The following is a 23,587-nucleotide window of genomic DNA, read 5'->3' on the forward strand; positions in this document are numbered from 1 at the left end:
GACTTGGAAACCACTGAAATGAATCCAACACATGAGATTAGATACACTTTATTGGTAGTGACAAAAAGACAAAGATGTAAAGGTATATCAAAAATAAGTATTGGCATACATTCCAAATATAATTAAATCTACTTAATTTATATTTGTTTTATGGGTTTGTAGTTGGGTTCCATTGTGTGTCATGGTTCATGAGTGTTCAATACTGGGGAAAAGTTAATTATCATTCATCAGCAAATCTATTGGGATACAGTTGGATTTACAGAGCTGGTTACTATATCTTTATTACAGTTACATTCATATCAGGGCATGGTGGCTTACAACATATAATTTACTTTACATTAAGCAGACTGGAAAATAAAGTACATTTTGAACTTCTGCACCTTATCTGTTCAAGGTCCCGCACAGTAGTTTTGAAATAAGTCGACAAACAACTTGCTAGTTTATGGTTCAAAATGGTCTGTGACGTGTAACCTTGGGGATTTAGACACCGCAACTCCAGAACACTGTGCCTCTTAAGGTTCATTAAAAGAATAGTTCACATACATGTTATATTGGCTACATAGTGCACTGCATATAGGGTAGAAGCAACGTTGCTGTGTACAAGGTAGTAGTACAATGATGTAAGCAGTAGGGAGCAATTTAGGATTAGGTCTATCTGTGTCAAAACAGCTGTATACATGCCTATGCACAGCAACCGAAAGAATTATGATAAAATTAAGCCACTGACTTAACAGTAAACACACACAGCTTATAATTTTGGCATTGTCTCTGTATTTAAACAAACATATGACTCTGATTCTGACATATGATTCTGTTTCTCTGACGGTTTCTGGTATAACCTGAAAAACTCCCACAAACCTGTGACTTTACATTTTAGGCTTTGTAATAAACGTGAACACCACAGCTCTCAGTCCAGTTTAAGGAAAATGTGGCCTAGTCTGTCCTTTACAGTGTAAAACTGTTAACAAGTTATATTTTAACCATTAAGTTATGTAACAATCTTAATTCATATTAACATTTATTAGGAGAGGTAGTAAGGGATCTTCAGTCCAGACTAGACAAAGCTGATTGGCTTCGTATTTAGGATTTTAATCATGCACTGCCCAGCCAATCCCAGACATGTGTGAGCTTGTGCAATTGAGCATTATCCTGGCCAATAACATTGCATGAAAAAGCAGGTGGTAGCTCCAAGCCTTTCAGTTTGGTGGCTGTCGTGTGAAAGAGATGATGCAAAATGCAGTCGAGAAGTGGTCTGAAAATTGTGAAATTTTGTTTGTTTAACGTCATGTTTTACACCCTTTGGTTACATCCATGACAGTAACGGTAGTTGCTCATTACACAAGATTCATCATTTCACAAGGTTATATCAAACACAGTCATGGACAATTTTGTATCTTCAATTCACCTCACTTGCAAGTCCTCCACACAGACACAGGAAGAACTTGCAAACTCCACACAGACCCGGACCGCCCCACCTGGGGATCGAACCCAGGACCTTCTTGCTGTGAGGCGACAGTGCTACCCACTTAACCACCTTGCCGCCCGTGAAATATGGTCAAATAGACCAAAGGAGCTAAAGGTCAATAGGACTGATATTTGAGACAGGACTTTGACGCTGCATATTGGTTATAACATCAGTTTAGTTTATTAGCTTTACCTAAGACAGAAATCTAACACTGAACAAAATGTTGGTTAGTATTTTGCAAATTGCATGTTAATAAAGTAGACCGGATTTTCAAAGCTTAACAATGTATTTCAGTAGGACCCTACAAAATCTGTTTAATGGTGCTCTTCCGGACCACCCAGTTTTAAAAAATATTTCATAACTTGAATACAAAACTATATACATATTTGACCTTTTTAATAAGGTGAGAGTGTGCTGGCATTTTACATACAATGAAGCAAAGATAAATGAAAGGTAAGTGAAAAAATGTGTTAAATGAAAATTGCTTTAAACTGTATTTTAATTCATCCATGTCACTCATAACTTTACTGCTGCTTTGATCATTGTGCATCTTCCCTTTTATTAAAAATAGAAGCACAACTGGATTTAGGGGAAGATGCAATAAATAAAGTGAACAATCTCTGTTCAGAACATTTGTAATTTCCAATAATGTATATCTTCTTTTTTTATTCTGAATGGTTCAATGCATATCAGATTGCAGGGTCCTAGATAACATGACAGAAAACCATGTGTACATCTTAATTTAGCTTAACATTGACTATATGTAAGCAGTATTTGCTACATTTTCAGACCATAACATGCAATCTGCAACACACAAGCCACCATGTAAAGCTTTGTAAACCATAGTCCTGTTAGTTATTTTGTTTATTACTAGTAAATATATGTGTATGTGATATGTATACACACACACACTTACTGAAATGTCACACTACATCAGCTGGATCATCCAAAAAAAACACAGACCTACTAGGTCAGCCCTCATACTGGCAGTGATGTAAAAGCAAATGTTGCATAATACAGTAGAGTTGGAGCTTTAACACAGATTACATAACAATAAGCAGGTTGAAAATATAAGCCTTGACATGTTTCCCAGTTTGAAAACGATATTCAACCGCATTAACAGACCGCTGAGAGATTTAACGGCTTACACTGAATTTCACGTTCTGTATGCAGACACAAAAAAAGGTTTATTCCACAACAGAAAAGTAGATCCCAACCCATGTAACTAAAATTTGTATCATTTTTGTCACTCCTGACCAACAACAAAGGGCAAACGTTTCAGAACCAAAGGGCCAAAATGAAAAGCACTTTCTATTCATCGTGTTTAAAATAAAAAAATTTAAATGGCTCAATAACAAATTACATAAACTTGTTTTAATCACTCAAACATCATCTCTTTTTTAAATGCTCTACAGTTTTAATTCCTACACGTTTGTAAAACCACAAAAGCGCTCTCTCGCAAATACAAAACTTGACTGAGATCATAGCTCATATTTCCTTATTCATATAGAAAAGGATAACGTTAGGGCAGATCTGTCACTCCGAAACGCCTCCTCCTGCAGCGGTCTATTGTTAGCTGTGCCCTGTCGAATTGGCCAATCACTGACGTTTTTCCTCAATTCCAGGTGGAGAGCGTGGCTCTGATTGGCAGAGGTCAATGCTGGGTGATGGCTCGGCCTTCTGATTCCTGTTCAGCACTATGTTTCCCTTTCGGTGGGGATGGCCTTGGTGGTTTAAGCTTCTCCCTTTAAGTGCAAAAGCAGCTTCTATGCTAAGCTCTGTCTATGTTTGAAGTGGCTGTTCAGCAAGAGCTTACAGTTTTGCTCGCTGAAAAAATGCCTAAAAAGGGAAACACACATACATGTTATTCATTTATTAGGATTTTAACATCATGTTTTACACACTTTGGTTACATTCATGACAGAACAGATCGTTTCTGGTTACACAACAATCATCAGGTCAAGTTTTTAATGTCAAACAGTCACGGACAATTTTGTATCTTCAATTCACCTCACTTGAATGTTCTTGGACTGTGGGAGGAAACCAGAGCTCCCAGAGGAAACACACACAGACCTGGGGAGAACATGCAAACTACACAGAAGGACCCAAACCACTCCACCTGGGAATTAAACCCAGGACCTTCTTGCTGTGAGGCAACAGTGCTACCCACCAAGCCACCCCAGACATACAGGTTAAAAAACAGAACAAATGTAATTTAGCACTTTTTAGTCATGTGCAACATCTGAAGACCCTTTTCAGCATCCAGCAGCACATTTGATAACAAAGATATCCTTTTATAAGCCATATAAATAAAACTAGCATTTTATAGATACTGGTACAACATTGTAATACAGAACCTTCCAGTAATAAAATGTCTATTTAGGGAAGTTCCAAGTGACTTATTTTTTATTTGCTACTACGAGTGAACCCCTTCAGACGAACCTGGCCACAATTGCTTACTTTATAATAAATTGCAGCCATGGTCAATGAGCAAAAAAAGACCTATAGGAAAAGCATTGCAAAACCATTCTTTAAAAATTAATTACAGCTTTATACCCCATGATTATTTATCATCTCTTGCGATTTATGAGCCTGAACTTATTAATAACTGGCCTGCTGTTTACAAACCAGAAGAAAATGTTCCTACTTTGTTCCGGAGATTTAATAGTTGTTGTGTTTTGCATTGTTTTGCACTCTTAGTACAGTACAGACAGAGCTGCACTTCCTCACCCAATCTACCAAATACCACCACATCCGGTCCCAATTCTTCCCCAAATGTAATAACATTATCCCCAACTTTAACTCCCTCCTAGACCCTGACAAACTGCCCTACCTACTGGGGGAGCACAGAGAGAGCTGCACACTAGCAGCACTCTACACACACCAGCCACCAGGTGAGGGACAGTGGGTGACCACATCTCACACACACACTTTTGTTCCTATTACTATTTAAATGTAGTTCATGTCACTATTAATTTTAGTGTCACTATTAATTTAATTAGATTTTTCCTAAATTGTTATTACCATTTGCACCTTTTTCTGTAATTTTTATTTAATGTATTACTATTACTATTGTTGTTTTTTAAATTTTACTTTTTAATTATATTTTCTAAATATGTTACCAAGCTTTGGCAATATCCATATTTTGTTATGCCAATAAAGCTACATTTGAGTTTGAGTGTTTGTGCCGCAAAGCAATACAACTAAGAACACTTGTCATGTACCTTATCCATACAAATGTTCCCAAATTTCAAAGCAGTCAACGTTTCACTTTTTTCCCTAAATAATTACTCAGTCTGGCTAATGGTACTGGCTAAGTACAATTATATTAGCAAACATAATTGGGTTTAAGTCCATATTTTTTACTAAGCAGAGTAAAAAGGAAGATCCGAAATTACTATCTGGAGAAAACAGTTTAAATAAAAAAAATGGTAATAAAACATAATATTTAGATTTACTAAGTTTAAAGAAACACTTAGTTCAAGATACCTTCATGTAGTTTTTCAAGACCTTGGAGTCAGCCTGCTGAAGCACTTGACATAATTCCTAAAGAAAAAACACACAAAAAGGACTAAAGCTCAAGTACAAGAAGACAATTCTCTCTTGGTTGAATCAAAAAAAGAATAGAAGAATAGAATAGTATAAACGCCTTTGTTATTTATACATATACAGGGGTACAGTAGAACAAAAATCTTCCCTTGCATATCCCAGCTTGTTTGGGTAAGCCATTGTATGGTGCCCCTGGAGCAGAGAGTGTTAGGGCCTCGCTCAAAGGCTCAACAGTGGCTGCAAGGCAGAGCCCGAATTCGAACTCTCAACTTTTTAGTTGACAGCCCAAAGCCCTACCCACTAGGCTACCACTGTCCCAATGAACTATGGACAACAAACAATCTTGCAGACATGAAATGTGAGGTTGTAATCAGGTGTGGTGAAATACCTGTGTGATCTCAGGTGAGACCTGCAGAGAGGGTAAGTACTCCTGCTGCAGGAATTGAATGAACTCCAGCCCCTGGGAAAAAGAACACACACACAACCTTTAATAGATCTATGAGGATATTAGATACACAATATGACCAAATTACACATGTATACCAGAGCATGAGCTTCCAAAACCATTGGTATTGTTATGGATAATTTAAGGACCCTGCTTTGACTTGTCGAAACAGCAAAGGGCCAACATGAATGCAGATGTGTGAAACATCACTAGTGTGCATACATTAACCACATGTGCACTAAGGTAGCACCAATTTAACTGGACTGTCAGCTGCGACAGCATTCAAACATTGACAACTGGCAAATTTTTGACACTACCATAGCTTATGGAAAGCTTTTACAAAAGAGTGTCAGATTTGAGTGCCAATAAGAGTCAACAAGCTTATGATTAGTTAAGTGTCCATGTACTTTTGGATATATAATAAACATCTGAACAAATTGATTCTGTGGGGAATCTGAAAAATAACTAATGGTGAACTCAAGAACAGGTCAGTTGATATGAGCAAATGAAAAAACTAATTAATCTAAAAGGAAAAGTATTCTTAATGACTCACCCTCTTGAGATGAATCATTTTCAGAGTCAGCGTACACTCGGTCAATGTCTAAAACAAAGACAAATGAAATAAAAATCATGCAGTGTGTAAAAGTATAGGCTGGACTTTTGTATTATGCTGCTTTCAAGAGACTTACCAGGATCGTTTGTGCATCTAATAGGTCAAATGTGGGTTTAAGAGGAGCCATGAAGCATGCTGGGACGATGTGTTTGTAGATAAAGTCTGGAAACCCAACCAAGCCGTCTTTACCACCTAAACAAATATGGGTAAAGAACACACAAATGATACAGAGCTGGTTGTGATTGTTAAACATCATAAATCAAGTGGTTTAATTTGTTTTGGCTTTTGCTTTATACAGATGTGTACTGGTTGTTAAGGACAGAGGTGTAAGCTGGGTTTTATTCATGTTCTTAGAGTTTGATGTCTTCTGCAGACATTTGATGTTATGACACTACTGGATTGACCTTCAGCCAATGACTTTTGGAGGTTCTCTGATGTCCTTGCCTTGCCAACCTCCTGTCTATGTGAAGTAGGAGCAAATACACTGTGCTGGGTCCTGGCAACTGCAGCTTGCCTTTTCGCTCATGAACCAGGATCTCTTCCTCCACAGACAAAGATCGCACCTCACGGCAAACAAGGTGCCCTATTTGTTCTCCCTATTTGAGTTGAGGAACGCTGCCAGAAGCTGGTGTCTGGCTATGGACCATGTTTGCAGCAGGTCATAACAGCAGAAGAGTGCTTTTCTAACTACTGCAAATGCTTGTCATGAAAGAGTTTAATAGTTCTAAGACTGCAGTACTGCCTCACTCTATAAGCAACAATGACACAGCCATGCACATTATGTGAATACAGCCTAACTGTGAACACAGCAGTAATGTAGAAAAGCTAATCAAACAATAATAAAGCAGTTATATTAAAGCTTTTTCTGACATTTTTCTGAGTTTCTTTGAGAATTTTTTTTATTACATTTTAAATTAACAATGAACAGCAGCTTTGCTCAGCGCTTGGTTTGAGCGGAGACGTCATCAAAGTGTGCATATGGGACGAATCTGCATTTGTGTGGAATAACTGTCAAATTCACTCTGAAAGTGTCCTAGTGTATCTGTGTTTAGCTGGATTTTCCTCCTGTTTCACTTTTAAACTTGTGTCATAGCTCTGGGTTCGGAGAAATTGTAAGAATCAATTATTTTACCAAATTATACACTATTATTTAACATCAGCCTAAAATATATGCAGTTCCACGGGACCATGGAACACATTAACAGGTTTTCCATACGTCCTTATGGGAAAAAATAAGGATGTACGAGAACTCAACGCCTTTTAAACTCAACACCACTACAAGAACCAATTGAGTTTAAGCTTCATATTGGAACATAAAGCACAATAATGCTACACACAGATCCACATGTGCAGTTTACCATGCAGTCAGACTATATTGACACTAAACAGCTTCTGGTTGTGATTTTAGTGTGTGATCATTGTCATTCACAAGGTAAATGAATGAGTGAATCTGTAAGCTGGCTCATGCACACTGAGGGTGGGTTTCAAATGAAATTAAGGTCAGCTGTTGGAAATGATTTTTTTTTTAACCAATAGCAGTCAAAACTGACACATATCACCAGATACACCCACAAAATAGAAATGAAGTTGAGTAATGAGTGAAAGGCCACATGTTCCTGGACAAAATCTTGTGGAACGAGTTCCAACAACCTGCACATTGTTCTGATAATACTGGCATTAACTGGATTATTCAAATGGTGGATAGCATACTCAAGTTATTATTTGTTTTTATTCTTTAATTATTGCCAGATTCAATAATACGTCATCTGTAACCAGTGTAACCAGATAATTAGAGTTCTTTCTATAAGACACCCTATGCAATTATAACAACCTAATCATGTGTTAAGCCATGACCCTCAACTGAAAAAGACTAAACACAACACTGTTTCAGTGTGTCACATGAGACTGATATCCACATGTATAGTTGTGATTACCCCAAAGCTCCACTAGCTTAGAGAGGATTATGAAACAGGTCTTCTGAGCCACAGGGTCAGGGAAGTCCACGGCGCCCTGAATGATCGTAAACAGTACACGCTCGATGTTTTCAGCACCTGACAAGCGGAAAGACAAGCGTAAACTCGAGTCCATGAAAAGTACAGTGGTGTTCAAAAAAATAGCAGTCCAACACCATTAACCTGATGAATCACTGTTTTTAGTAGAAGTGATATTTCTACATAGCAAATAATTTACTTGAAAGTGTAGTAGAGTAATGAAAACAAAACAAACCCAACAATTAGGACATGCATCCCACTCATTCTGAGTAATCGAAGCATTGATTGAAAGGGGGTTGTTCAAAATAATAGCAGTGAGGAGTTCAATTGGTGAAGTCATGCATTCTGCAGAAGAATTGGTGTCAATTTTGGCCCTTATTTAAGGTAGGAGGGTGGCAAATGTTGCACATGTTGGTCATAGCGCATTTCCTTCTGAAATATTGGGTAAAATGGGTTGTTCCAGACATTGTTCTGATGAACAGTGTACTTTGATTAAAAAGTTGATTGTAGATGGAAAAAACATACAGAGAAGTGCAGCAAATTATAAGCTGCTCAGCTAAAATGATCTCAAATGCTTTGAAGTGACAACCAACACCTGAAAGACGCAGAAGGAAGCGTGGAACTACTGTTCAAAAGGATTGAAGAATAGCCAAAATGGCAAATACTCAGCCAATGATCATCTCCAGAAAGATCAAGGAACATCTGAAGTTACTAGTGAGTACAGATGATGATTAAGTGAAGCCAATTTACCAGCTAAAACTCCCGTCAAAGTCCTGCAAAGTCCCGTTGTTAAGATAAAGATGTGTCCTGAATGGGTTCAAAATTGCCAAGGAACACATTGACTGGTCCAAAGAGAAATGGCTCAACATTTTGTGCACTGGTGAAAGCAAAATTGTTCTTTTTGGGTCCAGTGGACGTAGACAGTATGTCAGACGACCCTCGAGCACTGAATTCAAGCCAAAGTTCACTGTGAAGACAGTAAAGCATGGTGGTACAAAATGATGATATGGGGATGTTTTTCATACCATGGTGTTACGCCTATTTATGGCATACGAGGGATCATGGATCAGTTTAAATATATCAGAATACTTGGAGATCATGTTGCCCTATGTCGAAGAAGAAATGTCCTTAAAATGGGTGTTTCAACATGACAGTGACCCAAAACATCTTGATTACAGACAAACAAGATTGAGGTAATAGAGTGGCCAGCCCAATCCCCTGACTTCAATCCCAGAGAGAACTTGTGTTCTGATATCTGAAACGCGTTCTTTTGAGGCAAAACCCAAAATTGCAGAAGAACTGTGGAATGTAGTCTAATCATCCTGGACTGGAATACCTGTTCAGAGGTGCCAGAAGTTGATCGACTCCATGCAACACAGATCTTGGAAACAATTGTTATGCCACTAAATATTAGTTCAGTAATTTAAAGTAAAGTGAAACCTCAAACATTTTTTCATGTTATAGATACATTTTTTGAGTTTTTAAAGAAAAATGCTGTCACTGCTATTATTTTGAACAGCCTAATATTAATTTTTCTTAACTTTCTGTAAAGGATTAACACAAACTGGCTAAATTTTGTTAATGTTTTGATTTAGAATTAAAAGTGTAGTATTTTCAGTGCATTTGCATTTATGGAAATAAAAGTTATTATAATGATTTTGTGCTTTATTCTTTTTTTTAAATCACTGCTATTTTTTTGAACACTACTGTAATTGTAAACATTTGGTATGTTTCACGTGCTCACCTTGATTGGCCATGACTTCATTCATGCCACTGCTGGCGATGGTCTGTATAAAGGTGAAGTAGCTTCTCCTCAGCATCTGCTTCTCCAGTGCTGCAGTTTGGTCATTCTCCTCCGCTGGCTGAGCTAAAACCTCAAAAATGGCTATGACCAAGGGCATGAAGACCTGTTGCAGAAACGGAGACACCTGACTCTATACACACAGACACACAGAACATTGGATTAAATGAGTGTTGAAACATCATGAAGAACAGTGGTTAGAACTATGGAACATTTAAGCTGCTAGCCCAAAGCGTCAACTTACAGATTAGTTCTGTTCATTATGCAGGCTGACTAAACACACTGATGAATAGAGATGCAGTCAGTATATTAAAGCTTTACCTTATAACATTATTGTAGTTATTAAAAGATGATAAGATATGATGGGATATGATGCAAAATATCTGTTGCATATACAACCCCAAATCAGAAAAAGTTGGGACAGTATGGAAAATGCAAATAAAATAAAAAATGCAGTGTTCCTTAAATTTACTTTGACTTTTATTTTGAATATATTTCATGTTTTGTCTGCTCAACATTATTTCATTTCTTAATAAACATCCATTCCTGCATTTCAGGCCTGCAACACATTCTAAAAAAAGTTAAGACGATTTAAGGGCTAGTAATAAGAACTAAAAAACTAAATAATTATGTGATTCCAAACAGGTGATGTCAACAGGTGATTGTAATCATGGTATGGTACAAAAGCAGCATTCTGGAAAGGCTGAGTCTTTGATGAGCAAAGGTGGTCAGAGGATCTCCAGTCTGTCTAAGATGGACCATTACACAGTGGAAACGTGTATTGTGGTCAGATGAATCAGCATTTCAGGTCTTTTTTGGAAAAAATGGACGCCCTGTGCTTCGGACCAAAGACGAAAAGGACCATCCAGACTGTTATCAGCAACAAGTCCAAAAGCCAGGGTCTGTCATGGTATGGGGCTGTGTCAGTGCCCTTGGCAAAGGTCATTTACACTTCTGTGATGACAGCATTAATGCAGAAAAGTACATTGAGATCTTAGAGCAACATATGCTGCCTTCAACCTCGTACTGTTGCACATCTTAAGACGTGTTTGCAGAATCAATGGGACAAAATAAAAGCTGAAACACTAAATCACTTGGTATCCTCGGTGCCAAAACATCTTTTAAGTGTGGTGAAAAGGAATAGCAACATTACAAAGTGGTAAATACTTTACTGCCCCAACTTTTTTTGGAATATGTTGCAGGAATGGATGTTTATTCATAAATGAAATTAAGTTGACCAGACAAAACATGAAATATCTCAGGTTCATCCTGCAATCCTTGCAAGTCTGCAATCAAATAAAAGTCAAAGTAAGAAACTCTGTGTTTTTTTTATCATTTGCATTTTCCATGCTGTCCCAACTTTTTCTGATTTGGTGTGATCACATTACACATATGGCTACATGCAAAAATGCACATGCAGTGTTCATACTGATGCAAATCAGCTTCAGTTTGTGATTTTAATATTTCAGTCATTCATGATTTAAATAATAACTACATTAAAAAGGTGTGACTGTTCTGTGTTGCAGATCAACACTACAAAAAATCTGTACCTGCGCTCACAACTGAAATCACAACTTTTTTTTTTTTTTTTTAAGAAAGCATACAAATAAATTGACTCCAGTTTAAACTGGGGCAAAAACACAACTAAAAACTTAGCTTCACTTCATTTGGAAGACAGGACGCAAATCCATTGCGGGGCCTCGGCCAACCCCCTCTTACACATAGCTAATCATTTCTGTATGTGTATGTAGATGTCAAACAGCACTGCTGGGGGATTCGAACCCTGGATCCCAGCGATAGTGGGCCAGTCTAATTGTAAAATAATTGCCACCCAAGTGCTTTGTAACATTATTAATAAGAGTAATAGCCATAATAACAGACTAGCATGAAATCACCAGGTAAACAAACAATTAAAAACCATTAGAAAACAATTGTCTACAGTAAATTTCTCAAGCCAATTCAACAGCAATAACATCTGGTGTTTGGTGCATTACAGACAGTTTTCAAAGACTTGTCCTCAGGATACAGTGCGTTTAATAAAGCCATTTTTTGCTGCAGTGTGTGGCAAAAAAAGTGTCACTTCAATCCTGTCACTGAATCACTAGTAGCAGCTCCTTAAACACACCTTGAACTTGGCTGTGATTTGGCTGATGAGCGGAATGAACTCCTGCAGGTCCTTTGGCTCACAGTCTTTTAGCATGTGCTCGCTAGCACTGGGGATGAAGGGCAGCACCTCTTCCTCTAGGCAGATGATCATGCGGTGGAGGAAGGAGCGCACGGCACTGCGCAGGGCTCCACGCTGGACAGGGCAGCTTAGGGCAGGCAGGAAAGTCTGTAGGCAGTCCAGATACACCTCAGAGCAGCCACAAAGCTTCACTGTCTGCTTGTTACTAAAAGCTTTGCTGGTGCGGCTAAGAAAGAGAACAGAGAAATGTGAAGAGATGCAAATACCTATATGTTTACACAGTGCTCTTCAGCCAAAAAGATATGGACACTTTCACACATTTTAATTTCTACCATAAAGTTATCTTATTTATGTAGCAGATATGTGTACCTAATCAAGCGTTTGTGAGTGTAGATGTGAATATTGCAAAGTGCTGGAACCCATAACCGTTGGTGTGTTTGTGTGTGGTTACCTGGCAAAGCCCACGGCATGACTGAGGCAATCGGCAAGTGCAGTCTGTCTATCTTCATCACTCTCCTGCGTAAGCTTGGCGAGCAGCAGACGAAACGCCTCCATAAGCGGTGTGAGCAGACTGCGCATAAGCACCTGCTTCCTGTCAGCTGGACTTTCACCGTGTACAATCAGCACACCAGCAGTTTCAAACATGAACAGCTGGTCATCGCTGCTCAGTAAAGCAGGAAAACCGTTCTCCTGGAAAAACAGCAAGTGTGGGTCAGTGTTGGGAGATCATCTACTTTGTTCATTTTTTTAAAGGATTTTAAGAGTGGGATGTAGAGTTATTTAGGCACACAAGGCAATAAATGTGCAACACAAAATAGTGTGCGCGCGTGTGTGTGTCTTACAGGGGGAGTTAAAGCCAGCAGGTCCTGTATTCGGCTTAAGATGTCTTCGATGTAGGCGTTCATGTGTTTACTGTTCAGAAAAAGGAAATGTAAAATCAAACAAGTGATCTGGATGAAGAAGTAGTTGATTCCTCTGTGTGTAGAGGCTCATGTTGTGGATAATAAATGGTAGCAGCCAAAATGCATAATCTAATGTGTATTTGTTTGCAACAATTATCAAAAAGACAAGCCTCGAGGTGAACGAAGTACCAAACTCTTAACCTGTTCTACATCCTTGTCCACATTTTAAAAGCACATGTAGAGGTACAGATGCAAATTTGCAGTTACCTAAGCAACTATTTGATCATGCTAGCCACCATTTTATTCTACTTTGCTGTGTTTTTTGATACCCAAAATTAGGGATGTCCCGATCACATTTTTTGTTCCCGATACCGATCCCGATTATTAATTTTGATCCCGATCCGATACCGAGTCTCAAACCGATACTTGTATTTTCCAGATATTGTCTAGATAAGAACTGGATAATACTGTTCACACAGTGCACACTTCAAGTACATTACAGTTATTCAAATTAATCCAATGTATATGTTTAACAACTAAATAGCTCTGCAGTGCTGTAGGGAAAAATGCTGCATCCAAGCTATTGCTTAATGTTTTTGTATTTTTTACAAAATCAATCAAAATAAGTGAGATAATTACAGTTTTACTTTAAACTTTACATTCTAAGAAAAAAATATCTGTTTAATGCAGTGATACACTAAAAATGAACAGAAATCTGTGTAGCAGCTTAACTTGAATGTAAGAAAAAAAAGTTACTTAAAAGCATTACAGTAAAACCTGAATACCAAAATAAAATGGAAAGGCTCTTTTGTTATGAAGGAAAGCCAGTTCTTAAAGTGCTTGTATTGTGACAGTGGTTTGATGGATGTTTCTATGCGAAGTGAGTGTGTTTTGACCTTTTGGGGCTTCCATAGTGCATGGAATAGCGTGCTTGGCTAACACGGTGATAGCTGTCCACTATTCGGTACCGTAACAGAAGAAGTTAATAAAGTGTTCTGCTCCTGACAATTTGTGAATACAGAGTGTATTTATTTCTTTATTAAGCAAGTGCATCACTACGTTGTTTTGTAAATCGGTGTGATCCTTGACTCTCACGCCATATAAACAGTAAAATTCTACAGTAATGAATGCAGCTCTGCTCCTACCGCCTCGTGAAACGCTCACATTGCAGACATTACACTACACTGTTGGACTTGTTTCCCTTTCCAATTCAAACTATTTCCACACAGCGGACATGCTGATGTAAAACAAAAGATCGGGATTAGGATCGGGTTTAGTAAAGCCGATTCCGATCAGTTAAAAAATGCCTTGATCGGCCCCGATCCCGATCTTCGAGATCGGATCGGGACATCCCTACCCAAAATAGACCTGGACAAGAAAACCATAGACCTTAGAGGGCTAGTTTAACTGTTCTCAATCAAGGCACCATTAAAAATATTCTAACAATGTTGACATATTGATAGTTATAAAAGTAATCATAGAAATGCACGGTATTAGCCACCCTATCTGTCATAAAAATTTCTTACATGCTTTTTTTCTCAATGTTTTCCCCCATATTACACCATATTTTTTCATAGCCTACAAACCTCCTGTGGTATGTGTCTAAAGCTTTGTGACAATTGGTGCAAAGCTTTGAGTTTGAGAAGTATGTGTGTGCTTTATGGTTGGCTTGCTCCACCCACCTGTTTTTGACTGGCATCTGGAAATAACACTGTAGAAATTCCATGTTCAAGTTCCTAGGGGTCTTTTAAAACTTAAACTGTGTATGTGGGGTGAAAATCCAGAGACTACTTCACGTTAAAAAATTTGTATGATTTTGCATATTACGCAAATTAGCTAAAAAGTTGCCAGAGCTGTATGGTTCTTGAAGATTTTGTAGGGCATGAGACAAGTGATCAGAGGAAAAATTATTTTGTCTCATATAGAGCCACCATCAGGCCAATCAGACTAAGATTGAGCAGCTTGCACTAGTGGGGTGGACTACTACCTGTTGACCAAGTCTCATGTCTGTATGACTTGCAGTCATACAGTCATACCAAGTCATACCAGTCATACCAAGACTGGTATGCAGTCATACCAAGTCTCATGTCTGTATGGTTCTTGAAGATTTTGTAGGGCATGAGACAAGTGATCAGAGGAAAAATTATTTTGTCTCATATAGAGCCACCATCAGGCCAATCAGACTAAGATTGAGCAGCTTGCACTAGTGGGGTGGACTACTACCTGTTGACCAAGTCTCATGTCTGTATGACTTGCAAATCCTAATGAAAACAATTATGGTTCTTGAAGATTTTGTAGGGCATGAGACAAGTGATCAGAGGAAAAATTATTTTGTCTCATATAGAGCCACCATCAGGCCAATCAGACTAAGATTGAGCAGCTTGCACTAGTGGGGTGGACTACTACCTGTTGACCAAGTCTCATGTCTGTATGACTTGCAAATCCTAATGAAAACAATTGGGCTTCAGAACCTTTGGTGCTTTGACCCCCTACAATAAAACACTGCTAGCAGAAAAGACCCTAAAACAGATGCAAAAAAACACTAAAGTTTAATGTTGTTGGCCAACTTACTGTAATGTTTTGATAAACCTGGAGAAAAGGTAAGCCACTCTACTGCGCACTTTTGGACTGCTGTGCCTCAGACCCCGATGATCCAGGAATGCCATCTGAACACAAAATGGACACGTACAGCAGAGTCATTTCACTAGAGTGGTTTTAGTTGCAGTTAATATTTCACATTTGCAGGAAAGGAACGTAACTCACCAGGACATTTGGAATGTGCTGTGGCTCCACGATAAAGAACTTGTCGTAGCGAACAACTGTCTCAAAGAACTCCAGTGTGACAGATGTGTGCTGGTACTCGCTTACTCTACAAGAGATGAGCTATACAAACACATTTTTAATCATCACACTGATTTATTTTATTGTACTATATAATCAGCAAACAATGTAACAGCATTCTTTGCACACATGAATAACATATACTGTAGATATAAATGCATTCAAATAACATGGCATTACTTTTTTCAAGTCATTTATAAAATAGAAATTAAAGCAATAGGCCACGAGAGGCCGTGCATTACTGTGATTTTAGCACGGGGATGACGTTTTTGGCACGACGCGAAGCGGAGTGCCTAAAACTTCTTTCCCCGTGCTAAAATCATAACAGTAATGCACGGTCTCGAATGGCTTATTGCTTTTATAAAACGGCGGTCAACATAAAATATAATAAATACAACAATGTTTAATTCATAAATGTATTTATTGTGTATAAACTTACAATAAAGCATTCTTCCGCGACGCAAAATAGTTCGATTAACAGTGTTGCTAGGCAACGAGGGCGAAAATAACATTAACTTTTTCTATTCAGTGGCGTATTAATATGGAATGATGTGAGGTGGTCATAGGTGTGCGTTTATCGGGGATTTTACAACGGCTTCGAACGCGGCTCAGCCAATCAGATTTTAGGACCGGAACTATCCGTTTTATAAAAATAAATAAATAAATGTACTTAATCAGCTACGTGGTTTTGATAGGATATACTGCCCGTATTTTACCTGCAATTTTCCCCTTTTGCACCCAATCTAGTGGTTTCCAATTTACTACAGTATATCCACCACTGTTTAAACCACTCCAGTTCTGACCAACGAGAGCTGCAGAGCATAAACACATTCCATTCGACATGGTCACCAACCACTAATTACCTGGTGGTGGGTTTACACACAGTGCTATGCTCCATTTGTCCCCCTTTTGCCAAAAGCAGTCCCAAATATTGCAGTAACAATGAAGAAACATTCTTTTTAATCTTACTTTAAGACACAGCCAATTGGATGCCGCTCAGGTGGTGCAGCGGTAAAGAGACACGCTGCAACCAGAGCTGGATTCTGAGTACCTCGTATCAAATCCAGCTCTGCCTCACCGGTTCGAGGCTGAGTGGCTGTATGAGCAACGATTGGCCGGTTGCTCAGTTGGGGGGTGGGACAAAGAACCGGATGTGGGTCTCTCTCTGTCAGAATGCGATTACGACCTCTGCTGGCTGATTTAGGTGCCTGCTCAGAGATGAGGAAGAGTGCCCTTAGGGTGTGTCTCTCCGCATACAACGCTAGGTGGCGCCAAACTCATCAATGTGTGGGTGGCAAAGATGTTTCGGAGGGGATATGGGTTAGCTTCGATCTCCTTGGTCAGGACAGGGTTCAACATAGACAGAGAGGAGGCACGATGCAAACTGAACAATTGGATGCGCGCTAAAGGGGGAGAAAAAGGGGGGAAACAAAAAAAAACAAACAAAACAAAAACATTTTTTTACAAATTAAAAACAATGGATGCCCGGCCAAAACGGTAGCACTACTGAGATTTGAACCAGTGAGCTCAAAATCTACATAGTGGTGTGCTAGTGTGCACCACCCAAACACCACAAGCCATAAATACAATTAATGACAACACCAGTATAGAGCCAATCAGCTTGACAAAACGTTAGTTCTTTTTCACTGCATTAAAAAAAAAAAAAAAAAAAAAAAAAAAAAAAAAAAAAAAAAACATTTAGCAGCAGTGTGCTAGCACATTAGACATCTGCGTTAATCTGTTACTTTTCATTTGAACACTTGTTTCTTGGAAAGTAAAAAAAAAAAAAAACGTTATAACTGGTATAGTATTACTGCCTTGAAGTTCCTAATCATGGTAAGTTGCCATGTCATGAAAAGATGGTTTGCATAACCGCCTTACCGTCCTCATCATATCTTGCAGAGTGGTGGCCTTGGTGGCATCGCCACTAAAATGAGCACCATGTGATGCAGGCAGGGCTTCTCCCAACATGTAGAAGAGCCGGATTGCCACCTCCACCTCCATAAAACGGGCTGTTTGCCAGTTTCTACACACACACACACAATGATATCAGTCCTACTATTTGCACTTACATGACATATTAATGGAGCTATTCCGCTGAGCTGGAACTTACTGCATGGTGCTGGTGAATACTCTATGCACAGATTCCAGTAACAACTCGGGAGAGACTTGTGCCAGGCGGTCCAGCAGCATCTTCAGCTGCTTGCGGTACTCAACAAACATTGCCTCATCCTCACCCTAAAAGTAAGAAATACATTTTTAATTTCCTGAGGAAAACACCCAGAGGTAAATGACAATTAATGACAATAGAGGTTAAACATATTACTTCATTTTCAAAGTTGTACTCGTCATCATACGTCAGTTTTTTTATTACAGCCAGCATGATTGCCTGTGGAAAAGCAAATGATTACTTAGCATTGTATAATATGAGTAGTGGGTACAGACTGAGTGCTGATTTCACGTCATACCTCAGTATTACTTTTCTGCTGATCAGTAAGAACAGGAAGCTGTTGAGGAACCAAAAAACCAGTTTAGAAGAAAACCTAGGCATGAAGATGCATAAAGATATCTGACCATACACTGATCAGCCATAACATTAAAACCACCTCCTTGTTTCTACACTCACTCATTTTATCGGCTCCATTTACCATATAGAAGCACTTTGTAGTTCTACAATTACTGACTGTAGTCCATCTATTTCTCTGCATACTTTGTTAGCTACAGAGTAGGTATTATTTGGGTGGTGGATCATTCTCAGCACTGCAGTGACACTGACATGGTGGTGGTGTGTTAGTGTGTGTTTTGCTGGTATGAGTGGATAGGACACAGCAATGCTGATGGAGTTTTTAAACACCTCTCTGTCACTGCTGGACTGAGAATAGTCCACCAACCAAAAACAGCCAGCCAACAGCACCCTGTGGGCAGCATTCTGTGACCACTGATGAAAGTCTAGAAGATGACCAACTCAAACAGCAGCAATAGATGAGCGATCGTCTCTGACTTTACATCTACAAGGTGGACCAACTAGGTAGGAGTGTCAAACAGAGCGAGTGGACGTGGTATTTAAAAACTCCAGCAGCACTGCTGTGTCTGAACCACTCATACCAGCACAACACACACTAACACACCACCACCATGTCATTGTCTCTGCAGTGCTGAGAATGAACCACCAGCTAAATAATACCTGCTCTGTGGTGGTCCTGTGGGGGTCCTGACCACTAAAGAACAGAGTGAAAGCAGGCTAAAAAGATATGTAGAGAAACAGATGGACTACAGTCAGTAATTGTAGAACTACAAAGTGCTTCTATATGGTAAGTGGAGCTGATGAAATGGACAGTGAGTGTAGAAACAATGAGGTGGTTTTAATGTTATGGCTTGTCGGTGTATATTAGATAATGTAGCTTTAGCAGAAGTGTATGCTAGTATGAATTTGTGCATACCTGTTTAAGAACATGCAGGTATTCATAACAGAAGCCCACTATATTGGCTGAAATGTCATCATCCTCATGGATTAGCAGCTGTAACATAATTGGGATTTTGGCCTCTAGAGCCTGCAACGTTTCTGCTGAAACCTTCATATCTCCCATTTTAGTGAGTTTGGTCCAGCTCAACACCAGGGCCTGACCCATTCCATTTACCAGGCGGGAAAACTTGGCTAGGAAGTCTACGTCCTCCTCCTGAAACACACACACACAATTCACTTACATACCATCTCTCTTTTAATTAGAGATGTACCGATCAGGGTTTTTGACGCCGATTTCGATCTCCGATTTCTTTTCAGAGCGATTCAGTCTGAAAAAACCTTAAAAATAGGACAAACAGTGAAGATAAACCGGTGTCAGAAGCATTGACGTGTGTGCGTGTGTGTGCCTTTAAGAGAGACGCTTTGTTCACAGCATCGATATAAGTGATTCATGAGTTGATTCATTTTATGCGAAGCGTAAGTTTCTCTTCTCAGTGATCTCTCCGTGTTTACTGTCATTAATTAATGTCGTGGTTTTAAATAAACACCAGCTACCAAACATTTTGTGTGACTTTCTTACATTAAAAAGCTCAATTAAAAAGCTTAATTAAACTGCTATTACCACAGATCTGTAACCAAGTCAGACTCGTTCCGTCTGTGGAGCTAAAAATTTTCTGTCAGTCAGAGCAGATGATCCTGAACTATGTATGATGCACAACGTTCATTATGTTATTTTAGGTCGTGAAGAGCTTTCACGATGGTTTCTGTACGATGGTTGATGAATGGTGATGTGATGGTTGGTGCTTTGTAGCTTAAAGTCTGGATCAATCCACTGAGCTGTTAAGCTTAACATGGTCTTTATATATCACACGATCGGATCGGCTACATTTGGGAAATATTGCAGATCGCCGATAGCATATTTTGATTAAAAATCGATCGTTCCATCTCTACTTTTAATGTAATAATTTCCATTGCCAGGTTCTTTTGGATGTCAGAAAAGCACATTCGTCTCATACACGGTCATTATGTATATAACCATGACTTGTAGAAGTGCAAACATGACCTACCTGCTCCACATTGAAAAAGCCAGCACTCTGCAGCACTTGGGAAAGAGATTCAACCAGTTTGGTTTTGTCCACCGGGTCCATGCCCTTATTGACGATTTCAAACAAACAGTCGCACGCTTCCTCTCTTAGCTCCTCCACCGACATATGACTCAACAACAGATTTACAAACCTGCACACAAAGTTAACAGTCAACAATGTATCTAGGCAAACATCAACTCAGTATGTCCCTTTAACCTTGGTTTTTATATCTACTGGCAATTTGCTTACATGCCTGAACACAGCCCTGGAAGGCTAGAATCTGGGTAAAAACATCCAGAATCTGGGTAAAAAATATTACTTAATCAACATTCTTCTTTAATAGTTCATTTGAAATAGTAATCATAAAGGGTTTAAAAAACGGTGGCACAGTGATTTAAAGTGTTAGCACACCGCTGTGGAGGTTTTAAACTCACAAGTTCGTCTAGACGTCCACACAAACACAACTGACCGTGTTTGAGGGAGGGCAGGTCGAACAGGGTGTGGTGATCTGTCTTTCTATGACCAGATCGGATATTGTACCAGCGTCAGTGGACACGACTTGATTAGGAGATTACAATTTTTATATTAACAATTATTTTTTAAGTTAATTAATGCCCTACTTAATTAATTAATGACCAACCTCGACATGTAATTCAAAAGCAAAAAAAAGCAGCTATATATTGCTTTATCCTCAAAACATAAAAAGTTATTTCCGATTAAATTTGCTTCTATGTGCTTTCTGACCTGTCATTGGCGATGAGGTTTAGGTCAATCCAGGAGACATATGCACCAACCACTTCCAGACACTGGCAGGTAAGCTCACTGTGGCTGCGCTGATAGGTCTGGAGGATCTGGTACCACGACTCCACCAGGGCCGGGATGCATGTCTCTCGCATGTTGTCCTTAATCAGTGTGTTCCTTCTCGTCTCCTGTAAAATGGACAGCGTGTTTTCACCCAATGTCTATTTGTCAGGAAAACAAAAACAAGAGCACCTTTGATAATTGAAGTAAAAGAGATGAGACCACATGCAAAGTCTGTAGCAAGCCATACCTCAGGCGAGTGCATGATGTCCCTGTCAACCACCTCGGCGTCAATGGCCATGAGAGTGCGCAGATAGACGTCCAGGCCGTGTGGGTTGAGGCCCACCAAAGAGAGCACATCAAAGAAGAACTTGGGCCACAGTGTCAGGTACTCCCTGACAAAAGTCAGAGCAAACACTTGCGCTGCCTTGTTCTTGATGAACGGCTTTTCTGGCTGTGCACTCATCAACTGTATGAGACAGACAACGACAACTTTATATGGGCAAACACTCTAGACAACTAGTTAAAAGCCCAACTATTAAAAAATGAGAGTAAGAAAACACAAGAATGCATATTTGTAATGAGTATCCTGTGATAGACTGGCTCCCTGTGCAAGGTGTTCCTGCCTGGTGCCCAGTGTTTCCCGGTGGAACCAGACCTGTCGTGGCCCTAAGCAATACAGTGCAGTTGCTAAAAATGGAATGAAAAATCTAAGTACATGTTTTAACATGAGTAATCTCCCATTTATCTCTCAATCTAGTCATTTCCAATTCCTGGTCCCCCATCTAATTAAGGGGATCCGGATCACCACGCGCCCTCCAACACGTGTCTAGCCGCTCTTAACCTGGCAGTGTTGGGTTCGCACATAGAGCCGTATCGTGTGCAGACAGCCACACTAATCTCCATGTGACTATCCCCATCCCCCAACATTAATTATCACAGTGGAAAAAGACCCCGTCAGATCTTCCCTCCCTCATACCTGGCCAATTGTGTTTGTGTGAATGCCCGGCCAGGTTGTGGCTGCGCTGAAATTTGAACCTGCAAGTTAGAACACTCCAGAGTGGTGTGCTGGCACATTACATCGCTGTGCCACCCCAGCACTGATGCATATTAAACCTCAAACTCACTACGTTGGGCTTTGCAAGACACGGCAGTGTCTCACCACAGATACTATTAAATTGTGATAAAGTAAGTCCCCACTAATAGCAATTTGCCTATTTTAAGCGCAATGTTACCACAAGTGAATTACACTATTGTTCATTTTTATTTAATATCTAATGGCAATTCAAAGTACCCAACTTACTTTAAGCTCTTTCATAAGTTTTTTACATTTTATTATTTGCATTTTTTAAGTACAGTGTGTACTGGTATTGAAAATGAATTGCATTCACACCTGTAACTGTAGCCATTTCATCAGAGTCTCCCTAATCAGCTGCTGCTGGGCCCCAGTGAGACTCCCATGCCTGACACAAACAGACACAAACAAACACACACACACACACACACACACACACACACACACACACACACACACGTTTTTTTTCTATTGTGTATAACAACTCATATCTTGTTTGTCTTTAGTTGGCCATCATTATGGAATTAAAATTATAATTAGCACCTTAAAAAAACAGACAAGCTTACCTGTATTTGATCTGATGCTCCAAAACTTGAAAACAGAAAAACTTTACATGGTCATCACTGATGAAACAAAACAAAAAATAATAATAAGTCAGTGACCAATCCTAATAATACTAGACTGATTAAAAAAATTTATCCTGGCCATTTTTTTGAATGATGATGGTATAGTTGGCCAAAAGTTATAGACATGTCCCCTACACACACTTGTAGGGAACATGTATTTGATGGCTGTTTTGAGTTTTAATGAACTGTTTTCTGTAAACAATAAAGACGTTTTTTCCTCCACAAATTTAGGCTTTTACAATTTTGTGAGCTTTCTGAAAACACACAACATATGCTGTTAATTAGGTCTTGTAGCAAGTTTTCTAATTTTACCTGGTAGCATGGCTGAGCAGAAATTTGTCTTGCATTTTAAAGCAGGCTTTTTTTCCTTTTTGCACTAAAGTCATTAAGCCAAAAAAAATCACAGACATAAAAATGAGTCTTCCCTCATTAAACAGACCAAAAAACTGTAAAACGGAATGTTTTGCTAATTAGCTGAGATGTTGTTAATCAGATTTCTCCCCTGATTTTCCTCCCTTTACCTCACAATCTGGACGTTTTAATTCCCGACTGGAATCTGTTACCGCCTACAAGCTTCCAATCTGCGGCCGCTCATTGTAACCTGCCAGTATTTGGTTCCCACACAGAGCTGTATCGTGTACAGAGAGCCACGCTGAGCTCCATGTAACTACTTCACGACATACTACCTACAAGTCCCCATTCTACAGTCATTCAGCACCAGTGCACATGCGGGGTTAGCCTCATA

The 23,587-nt window shown here is 39.2% G+C and overlaps 1 protein-coding gene across 2 annotated transcripts in view; it reads right to left on the minus strand.

Moving 5' to 3' along the window:
- Positions 1-32: 32 nt before the first annotated feature.
- xpot (exportin, tRNA (nuclear export receptor for tRNAs)) overlaps positions 33-23,587 on the minus strand; it is a 31,223-nt gene continuing 7,668 nt past the window's right edge. The window contains exons 4-25 of one of the 2 annotated variants that reach the window (XM_062994088.1): positions 22,783-22,839; positions 22,535-22,604; positions 21,392-21,610; positions 21,085-21,269; positions 20,323-20,491; positions 19,233-19,469; positions 18,261-18,299; positions 18,119-18,181; positions 17,906-18,030; positions 17,674-17,818; positions 15,715-15,834; positions 15,523-15,617; positions 12,892-12,961; positions 12,501-12,739; positions 11,990-12,275; positions 9,808-9,997; positions 8,007-8,123; positions 6,149-6,264; positions 6,013-6,060; positions 5,403-5,474; positions 4,955-5,011; positions 33-3,304 (exon numbers count right to left, since the gene is read on the minus strand). In XM_062994088.1, the coding sequence (XP_062850158.1) occupies positions 3,278-3,304; positions 4,955-5,011; positions 5,403-5,474; positions 6,013-6,060; positions 6,149-6,264; positions 8,007-8,123; positions 9,808-9,997; positions 11,990-12,275; positions 12,501-12,739; positions 12,892-12,961; positions 15,523-15,617; positions 15,715-15,834; positions 17,674-17,818; positions 17,906-18,030; positions 18,119-18,181; positions 18,261-18,299; positions 19,233-19,469; positions 20,323-20,491; positions 21,085-21,269; positions 21,392-21,610; positions 22,535-22,604; positions 22,783-22,839 (2,746 nt within the window). In that variant the 3' untranslated portion in view covers positions 33-3,277. Of the gene's footprint in view, positions 3,305-4,954; positions 5,012-5,402; positions 5,475-6,012; positions 6,061-6,148; positions 6,265-8,006; positions 8,124-9,807; positions 9,998-11,989; positions 12,276-12,500; positions 12,740-12,891; positions 12,962-15,522; positions 15,618-15,714; positions 15,835-17,673; positions 17,819-17,905; positions 18,031-18,118; positions 18,182-18,260; positions 18,300-19,232; positions 19,470-20,322; positions 20,492-21,084; positions 21,303-21,391; positions 21,611-22,534; positions 22,605-22,782; positions 22,840-23,587 lie in introns of both variants that reach the window. The other variant, XM_062994079.1, reaches the window with a different exon arrangement.

The sequence above is a fragment of the Trichomycterus rosablanca genome, chromosome 1 (genome assembly GCF_030014385.1).
Source record: "Trichomycterus rosablanca isolate fTriRos1 chromosome 1, fTriRos1.hap1, whole genome shotgun sequence".
Classification (NCBI taxonomy): Eukaryota; Metazoa; Chordata; class Actinopteri; order Siluriformes; family Trichomycteridae; genus Trichomycterus; species Trichomycterus rosablanca.